Source organism: Ictidomys tridecemlineatus, unplaced genomic scaffold (genome assembly GCF_052094955.1).
Source record: "Ictidomys tridecemlineatus isolate mIctTri1 unplaced genomic scaffold, mIctTri1.hap1 Scaffold_3879, whole genome shotgun sequence".
Classification (NCBI taxonomy): Eukaryota; Metazoa; Chordata; class Mammalia; order Rodentia; family Sciuridae; genus Ictidomys; species Ictidomys tridecemlineatus.
In genome coordinates, this window is record NW_027522546.1 from 56,020 (window position 1) to 65,677 (window position 9,658).

Genomic DNA, 9,658 nt, shown 5'->3' on the forward strand with positions numbered 1-9,658 from the left:
CATTAAGTTTACAGGCCTCTCCTGCACCCAGGTGCCTGCCTGTGCCCCCCTCTGTGGTCCTGGTGCTCTCTCGGCTGCCCTCAGGCATGTCTGTCTCGGCCCTGTGCTGACTCCTCACCCTGCTCATTCCCTAGGGTGGCCATGGCACCACCTGACTTACCTGTTCACTGTCCATCCCCAGGATGTTTGCCCTTGAACAGGCCTGGACTGTCTCTTGTTCCCCATGCCCAGCCCACTGACCAGACCCCATGCTGTCCTCAGCCCCCGTGCAGCCCACCCCTGGTAGGGGTTCCTGTGAAGGGTCAGTCTGTAGGCCCTAGCAGGTACCCTTGTACCAGCTGACAGTAGGCTTGGGTGTGCCGGTCACGCGGCAAGCCAGCTTTACAGTTTCCCCCAGCTCAGCCGTGCAGTCAGCCAGTTCCTCTTCAAATTCCAGAGGACCTGAGGACACATGTAGGGGTCTGAGGACTTTGAGGGTGGGATGTCAGGCCTATGTCCCCTGGGTGCACCCTGGCAAATTGCCCCCAACAACAGCAGTGGCCTCACATCCAAGGGCCTGGTTACTGACTAAGCTAGGTGTGGCTGCACGAGGCAGGGACAGACCAGGGTACAAGACCATCACACCCAAACATGACCTGGTCAGATACTCCAAGTCTGGAGCTATGCCATGTCCCCACTACATCCCTTTTGTCCCAGGGTCAGCTCAACACCTGCTATGGGGCTCCCTGGGAGGCCAAAGCCATTGGTCCCTCAGCTACATCTGACCAAGGGGAGAACCAAGCCACCAGTGCAGAAAGCAACCCATGCCCACGTGCCCGGCCTGGGTGCAGCCCGCTGGGCATCTAAGTGATGTTCAGGTCCCCACACCAGCACAGCACCAGGGACACTCACACCACACAGGCAGGGCCAGGCGCTGCTGGATGCTGCTGATCTCCTTCACCCAGGAGTGCTTGATGATGACTGTGCACGCCTGCAGCAGGTACTTGCGCACAGAGTACTCCCGCTCATGCCACACCTCGAAGGCAAGGTTGTCCCCTTCCACCTGGTCGTTCAGGTCGATGCTGCTTAGCTGTTGAGGGGTGCAACATTAGTGGGAGGACAGAGCTAAGCATCCCTAGACAGACAGGGTCCAGTAGGGCTATGCCCAGGTCATCCCAGAACAATGGCAAGTTCTGCTCCAGTGGCCACCCTGGAGCCCAGGAACAGGGAAACCTCCACTGGCCTGCATGACACCCCCAGCCCCTGGCACCACAGACCTTCATCATATTCCAGAACACATAGCTGAAGGTGTCGGTGCGCCAGTTTCGTCGGGGCTTGCAGATCATCAGGTGGTTCCGAAACAGGAAGACATGGCGATTGTGGCCCTTCCAAGGCATTCGGGCTCCTGGTGCTCCCTCCCACACAATGAAGTGGCCCTGGGGTGTGAGTAGATGTGGTTGGACTGTGGTTGCCTGGCTCCATCCCTGGGCGCAGACCCCAGGGTCATCTATGAGCCCAGCACCCACAAAAGCCACACCCCACCACATGGCAGCAGACGCAAGTCCCCCCACCTGGCGGATGGGCTCCCCCAGGGCCTCCAGGGTGCCAGGGTAGTTCTCCATGAGGGACACGTGCAGCTTGTTCTCAGCACGCTGGGGCAGCGCTGACACGACTGCGTAGGCCTGCTCCAGAAGGGCGCAGTTCTGCTGGTTCTGCGCCTTGTTGTGGATCAGCTCCTGAGGCAGACCAAGGGTCAGGACCCAGACCGCTTCAGCCCCAAGGCCTGGCCTGGACATTCAGGGCTGGGGCAAGACAGGGCTTCCCACCTTGAGCAGAGCCTGGTACTTCTGCACCCGCTCCACCGGCTGCTCCAGGTAGTGCTGTAGTGGGGGTGGCAGTGGCTGCGAGGGGTCCCCAGCAGACAGCATCTCCTCAGTGCATTTCTGTAGGCACCACAGGGCGGGTTTCAGGCAAGAAAGCACAGCTCCAGTTAGGGCATCCTGACAGTAGAGGACATCCCAGGGGCACTCTCACACCTGGCCCTGAACCTGGACAATGGCTGTGTTACCATCTAGCCGGACGCATGCACAGAACTTGGGCAGTGAAGTGGCCAGCCCAGGAGCACAAAGCTACAGGGCTCAAGGGTCCCTGGGGACTGTGGGGAAAGAGATCAGGGAATATGAACTAAGGCCATGAGCACAGGACAAGGGCTAAGCCTCAGGGGACTTTCAGGTCAGTGAGTTTTCTGGTGGGAGTCAAGGCCAGCACTAGGCCTGGGAGTAGCCAGGGAGGGGTACCGTGGCCAACGCCATGGAGCCAGGCATGAGCACCTTGTAGAACTCCTGGACGGGCGTGCTGACAACCACGGACTCTGCCTGCACACGGCCCACCAGGAACTCCAGGTACTTCTCAAAGGCTTCCTGGTTCTTGATGAAGCACATGGCCACATCATCATCTGTGTCACAGCGATGCAGGTCCTGCAAGAAGCTGCCACAGAGAGGGACAGGGTCAGGGACAGGGTCAGGCACAGCTCACAGCCCAGTCCTGGGCCCTGTCCTTGAGAGGCTATGGTTCTTGCCCAGGAGTGGGTTCTGGGTCTGTGAGACTGAGTATACTAAGCTGGGTGTGCAGACATGTGGGCACGTACAGAAGTGCATGGGTATGTACACTTGCCCACGAGTGTGCAGATGTGTAGTACGTGAGCATGTATATGTGGGTACATGCATGTACATGTGCACGTGTGTGGGTGCATGTGTGTATGCATGTGGCTGTGCATGTATACACAAGTGTGCAGATATGACCATGCATGTGTGGCATGTGTGTATAATATGTGTGCATGTGTTTGCCTGAATGTGTCTGTGGATGTGCGCATGGCACACACATGCACTCAAATGCTTGTGTGAGTGTGCAAGAGTACATGTGCATGGAGATCAGCATGCATGTGAGTGCACATATCTATGTGTATCCAGCATGTATGTACATTTTTGTACAGGAATCACATATGTATGTGTGCACACATGTACACTATGTGCACACACATATCAAGTACATGTCCATGCACATTTGAGGCTGGGTGCGTGAGCATATGTGGTGTGCACATGGGACTTCCCGTGTGCCCGTGTACATTCATGTGCATGCACATGGGCCTGTGTGAGTGCTCACGGGTAGCAGGTATTCTTCAGCCTTCAACCCATATGGCGAGCGTCTGTCACTGGGGCATCACACAAGTGGGATGTGCCCATGGGTAAATCGAGTTCCTACCCCAGCTGCTGAGTGTCACCCTCCACGAGGCCTGACCCACAACTGTGCGTGCACCTCACATGTATGTGTGTGGCCTTGCCTACCTGCTGTGGAAGCAACTGATGTCCTGTACATTGCGAAAAATGACTGCCTTCTGGCTGGCCACGGCTGCTGGTGCTGTTTGTAGTGGCTTTGGAGGAACTGAAGCTCACCCACGAAGGTCTGCTCTGAGCTCAGCAGTTCCTGGATGACAGAACTGGTGGAAGAGTGGCATCAGGGAGTGCCCAGCAGCTGCCCTGCTCCCACTGTCCCTAGTCTCCACATGGGGACTAAGGATACATGGAGAGCTTGCTCCCTTGCACTGCAGTTAAATGGGGTTCCTGTGATCAGGAGCCTGTCACCCAGTTTCAGAAAGTGGGTAGGTGGTGGAGCAAGGGCACCACCTCTTCCCCAGGAAGCCCTCCCGAATGAGGCTCTGGGAGGGCACAGCTGCAGAAACCAGGGGCAGGACCGTGACCTAAGGAGGCTCACACAGCTTCAGCAAGCACAGGTCCCCCATGAAGAAGCACGGCAGAACGCCAGCTGGCCCTTGAGGCCCAGCAGCCAGCTGTGGCTCCACTCTCAACCCTCCCCAACACATACCTCAGCCTGGTCTTGTACTCATCCTCGGACACGGCCTCGGGGAATTCGGGGGCCTCACTGGGCCCCCACTCAGGAGACAGCTATTGAGAAACAGGAGTTTGTTCCAGGGCACCAGTTTGTTCCACCTCCTCTGTGGCCACCGGGCTCCTGTCCCTTACTTCCAGGTTTCTCTGGCGAAGGGCCAGGATCCCAGGGCCTTGGCACCCTCCCCCAGCTCCGGACTACCATACCTTGAGCCTCTTGTCCAGGTAGGCTGGTGACACACAGCCTTGCCTGGAGGGGCTGGACTTGGTGGGCTTGGTGCGCACAAGCCAGTGCAGTGGGTGGGCTGAGTCCAAGACCTCCACATACTGGCCTTCCCGCAGTGTGATGGCATCCTGCTCGGCCCCCAGGGGTAGGTAGTTGGCCATGGCCACATAGATATCAAAGATCTGATAAAGAGAAATGGGCCTAAGTCTTGGGGCCAGAGGGGTGAGGCCTGCCAAGGCCCCCCATTGCCCCCCACCTCTGAGGAGGGATAGGTTCTCCCAACCCCCTAAAACCCCCAAGAGCACAGAGGGGAGGGTGCTGAGTCCAGGGGTTGAAGAGGTACCCAGTCCAGGGCCACAGGGCAGGAGCCCCCAGGGTCACTCTGCACAGATGGCAGTGAGAGGGCTGGCTCCTGCCAACGTGGATGGGCGCCTAGACTGTGGTTGCTCACAGCGCCTTGCTGCCCACTGCCCCCTGCAACCCAAGAGGTGGTGGGCTCTGGAGGCAAAGGTGCGCTCTTCACAGATGGCAGTGAGAGTGACATCAGAGGTAGTGCTCTGCAGGAACCCACGTGCAGAGACCCTGCCCTCTGCTCTAACCTCTGGTGTCCCTTGGTGTCTCTGGGGGTGATGTCCCTTCCTTGGTAGCACCAGGCCCTTGCAGCCCCCCATTGTCTCTTCAGCAAGTCAGGCCCCAAGCCCTGTTCCTAAGGGTCCTAGCCCACCCACCTCTCCTTGGGAGTCCCCATCCTCTGACTCTGAGGATGACTCCTGGACGCTGGAGGAGGGCCGCGACCGGCCATGCCGGGGGGAGGTGGACAGAGTCTTGGACTCCTCATCACTGTCACCTCCAGGCACCTGCAGCTTGGCTGGGCGAACACAAGAGTTGTGATGTCCCTGGAAGGCTGTCCCCCTACTGCCTACCACCCAGCCAGTCTCCAGGGCTCCCAGGCACAGAGTCCTAGCTAGGCCCCATGCGAGGACACAGGGTCCCAGCCTCCCCTGTGGTTGGGGAGGTCCCATCCTGGCCCCCTCACCCTGTGTGATCTTGGCCGACACCATCTCAGTGATCTGGGAGGTGAGTTTCTGTAGGAATTCCTCTGTAGCCACCTCAGTGAGGGACAGGTGGCTATGGGCCTCCTCAGCCACCAGGGCCTCCCCTGGGGGAACAAACACAACACTGTGGGGTCATGCTTCCCCCAAAAGTTCACTGCAATTCTCCTAGGGGCTGATGGTGAGCAGGAGACCAGGCCCTGGCAGGGAGACCATGAGGTGGTGCCAGCAGGAAGAGACCAGTGAGGTCAGCAGGATGCAGAGCCTGTGACCAGGGATGAGAATGAAGGGAGCGGGTCTGGACAGAAGAGGCAGCAAGTGGCCAGAGAATGGCAAGCACAGCTAAGGGGCAGCAGGTGGCAGGCAGGGCTGCAGGCAGATGGTGAGGGAGCTGAGGACAGGGCTGGGCAGGGTCCAGCCTGGCATCAGGCTTGAGGCAGGGTTGGGGCTATGGGGGCCGAGGTGACTTTGTGGCTCTTCTTAACATAGCCCACTGGGCATGGGCCCCCTGACCACAGAGGTCAGAAATAGCTCTGACTCCAACCAGAGCTGGGAGCTGGCCATGAGAGGACAGGAACCTAGAGCCCAGGCTGCTCAGGTCCAAAGGGCGGCCTCCCCTGCACCCAACCCGGGCATACCTTTCCTCTGCCCAGCAAGGCCGGTGAGACCAGCAGACTCTGACATCTGTGCTGAGATGGCTTGGGTGGTCCTGAGGGGAGGAGGGGTGTCCTGCCAGCCCAGCTTGGACCCCACCACTCTGCTCCCCATAGAGGGGGGCCTAGGGGCCAGGACACCACAATCAGTGGCTCCACACCAGAAGGGGCCCATAAAAACTTCATTTGATAGTGTGGAGAAGCTGCACAGGGAAGGGGGTGGCCACCCACAGGGCTACACCACCCTAGCCCACTGGGTAAGTCAGTCAGGGCACCCACTCACCCCTGTAGGAAGGTAGAAATGAGAGCCTCCTTCATCTTCTCCTGCTCCTCCTCCTTGGGCACTGTCCAGAGATCCAGGGGAGCTGTCAGGACCAGTCCTGTACTCCGATACCTTGAGTCCTGGGCTGGGACCCCTACCCAGGACATCTAGACCACCCTGGGGGCCCTGCCTGCACTGTCCCTAAGAAGCCCTGGCAAGGGTCTGTGCCTAAGCGCCCACCTCCCTGTCCACTCTCAGCACTTGGTCACCCATGGGGTTGGGGGACAGGCCTGCCCTCCAAGCACCATCGCTCAGAGGGGCTGAACAGAGGGCTCTGGGCAGGGCCTGCAGGCCATCTGTGCACCATGCAGGCAGGGCTGAGGTTCCAGGCCAAACTGGCCTGCACCACTGGGCCCAGACTGCTCTTGGGCTCTGCAGGCGAAGGATCAGAGGTGGGTGAAGGCCATACATCCCAAGCTGGTCCCTCACCACACCCAGGCTCCCTACTCACTGCCTGAGACATGCAGGCTGGCAGAGCAGAGGGCCTGGCCAGCGGCCTTGGTGGCAATGCACGTGTAGGTGCCCTGGTGTTGCCGGCCCACATCTAGCAGGACCAGGCTGTGCTGCTGAGCAGAGCTGGCCATAGTGTAGCCTGGGGTGTTTGGGCCAATCCACAGCACGCCTCTCTCGGCCTCCTCCTTGAGCCAGTGTATGGTGGGGGCCTGGCATCCTGTGGGCAGGAGAGGGCTCAGTGGGTACACAGCCCCACTGGCTATGGGCCTCCAGAAGAGGGTGCTTGGCAAGAGTGATATGAGGGCTGGAGCAGGAGGCCATGCAGGGTGGCATGGGTGGACTGTGGGAGGGTGGCATGGGGACTCTGGGGGGGGGTGATCTTTCTCCGGGGAGTGAGGATGCCCACCTTCCACCTTCACCGAGAATGTGATGCTGGAGCCCCTCTTCACTTTCTTGGGGGTGAACCTCTCCAGGATGCGGGGTGGCACCAATTGCTCACACACATCTGGGAGAGCAAGGACAGCCATGGAGACACCCGGCACCCCTCCTTCAGCTCCCACGTCCTGATGTCCTTGTTCTGGGAACCCCAGGTAGTTCTCTGCGACCTGTGCCTGTGGCCCCAGAGAGCCCTCTTCCTGCACCTCCACCGCTACCAGGCCCAGGGCTGGTCCACTCTGGCCTCACACCCACAATCCACCCAGCCTCTGTCTGCCCACAGGGCCATCTCACCTGATGCTGACTTCTCTTCTGGTTCATCAGGACCTGAAAAGTGCAGAGGGAGTCAGATGTGCAGCATGCACAGATTCCCTTGCTTCCCTACATGTGGGAAGGTCCTGTCCTACTGCCCAGTGGGGGGACCTGGGCATGGCCCCACCCATGGTCAAAGGTCCATTACCCTGCCTGAAACTTTGGCCGGGAGGCCAAAGAACTCACACTCCAGTGTACATCCGTGTGACATCCCCACCCTCCCTGTGCCCACTGGGAATCTGGGGCCCCGCCTAGAACCACATGGGCACTGGGAGATGGCAGCTGGGGCTGCACCCTGAGAGGCAGGAGGAGGACCCAGCAACAGTCTCTCCGCAGGACCAGTATGGGTCAAACTAGGAGTCAGCTCTCAGTGCTCAGAACGTTTGGGAAAATAAAGACACAGGAGTTTTCTTGTCAGAGCTGCCACTGGGGCTTTGTGCAGGTCTGCTGGGCCCAGTGTTCGTCCGCTTCCCCCAAGAGCCTGCTCATCACTCAGGGCGTCCAAGCCCCACTGGGCACCCGCTCCTGTGGGGCAATTCTGCCATCTGTGCCACTGTGCATAGGGCAATGGGCTGGGCCCCGGCCTGATGGGGCCTGGCATGCAGTACATGTGGCACTGCTCACTCCTTCAGGGCACACACCTCGGACCAGCAGATGGGCAGATGAGTAGGCAGCACCAACAGCATTGCTGATATAGGCTGCATACTGGCCCACGTCCTCCCGGGTGACAGAGACGATCTCCAGGGTGTGCAGTGTCTTCTTGTCAGCCATGCGAATGTGGGCAGATGTAGACAGGGGCTGGCCATCTTTGAACCAGTACAATCTGGGGACTGGGTAGCCTACCCCATGGAGGAGAGTGGTCAGCACATGACCATTCTCAATGGGCACTATACTCTTTCGATGGGAGACAGACAAAGGCCCAGAAAAGAGGTTGCTCAGAGGCCAGGGAGCCTCTGGTGTGGGGGTGGGGTGGCAGCCTCTTGTTGCCCAGCAGCAGGCACACATGACCTCCTGACCTCCACTGGTCAGGCCCTTCCCATGTGTAACCAATGGGAGACAGCTCCTGGCCTCCCTCCAGCTATGGTGCCCACTCCCCAGCACCTCACCTTTCACTTTGAGCTGAAATTTGGCCAGGCGTGTACCAGGGGCCACCTGGAGGTCCCTCAGCTCCTCCACCACCTGGGGCAGCTGCCTCTCATCTGATTCGGTTCCCTCTTGCTCCCGGCTGGCAAAAAAGACAAATAAGGGAGTAGCCATAAAGTGGAGCAGGCTGAGGGTCCAGGCAGGAGGGCCCACGGGGTGAAGGTCAGAGGCGGATAGGTTTGAGGTTCCCTGTATGCTGAGTGGAGGAGCAGAGGGACAGAAACGGCCAGGGTCTGACTGAAAGCTGCAGGCTTGGGAAAGTCGATCTAAGCCACCCAGCCCAGATCACCACTTCCCGGGAGGCCCTGGGCCGCTGTCTGTGTGGCCCCACCTAGACAGGTATCCCTGGGCACTGAAGTAGGATGAGGTCTCCATGGCGTCTGCGGCAGTGTCGTAGTCTGTGCTGGTCACTGGGGAGGAAAAGTGAGTGGAGGAGGCTCAGGACTTTGGGATTTCAGGGGGATGCGCCCTCCTGGGCCTGCCCACCCCTGCTGTTCCCAGCCTCGTTCTTCCACACCAATAACTAACTGCAAGCCTCTTAGGCCCAGCACAAAATGTCATATGACCTGAGTCTCCAGAAACAGCAGACAGGGACAGTGGCAGAACCTTCTGGTTCCATCCCACCAGGGCATGAGAGGTTGGAGACACAAGCCTCAAAACCAAGAGAAAGAGACTTGAATTTCTGGCCAAGAAGGGGCAACAAGCTGGACTTCCACCACTGTGGGCCAAGCGAGAGTCCCCAGAGTGCCCATGCTGAGACGCTACCCCAGCAGGATGGTTGGGAGGTGGGGCTCTGGGCCTGGGGCCAGTGGGAGCTGAATGGCAGCTGCACCTTAGCCAAGGACCCGAGACCCCTGGCCCTTCTTGCCATGTTCTCAGTGACATTCAGGTAAAATTGGGGGACTTTACAAGATTTCTTAGACAATAAAATTGAAGAAAATAGTCTTTTACAAATGGTGTTAAGAAAGAGTGAACTTGGAGCCTTACCTCAAACTCACAAATTCCCTCCAAGGGAACCAAAGACCTCAACTTCAGAGCTACCACCAAGTTTCCAGAAGAAAACACACATGTGGGTCTTTATGACTCACATCAGGCAGCACTTGCATACGTGTGGCAAAGCCCAAGCAGGCAAGAAAGAGCAGAGACCCTAGCCTTCATCAGGCCAGACACAGTGCCCC

The 9,658-nt window shown here is 58.9% G+C and overlaps 1 protein-coding gene across 1 annotated transcript; it reads right to left on the minus strand.

Moving 5' to 3' along the window:
* Positions 1–316: 316 nt before the first annotated feature.
* On the minus strand, positions 317–8,886 carry LOC144373403 (obscurin-like). The gene is given in 20 exon segments (XM_078036492.1): positions 317–441; positions 892–1,069; positions 1,257–1,415; positions 1,551–1,715; positions 1,806–1,922; positions 2,310–2,466; positions 3,324–3,393; positions 3,396–3,475; positions 3,862–3,941; positions 4,092–4,292; positions 4,839–4,978; positions 5,147–5,269; positions 5,801–5,871; positions 6,099–6,159; positions 6,589–6,807; positions 6,997–7,095; positions 7,320–7,352; positions 7,979–8,176; positions 8,444–8,562; positions 8,812–8,886. Coding segments are annotated over 20 exon segments (2,439 nt in total). The 5' UTR covers positions 8,856–8,886.
* Between the last annotated feature and the right edge of the window lie 772 nt (positions 8,887–9,658).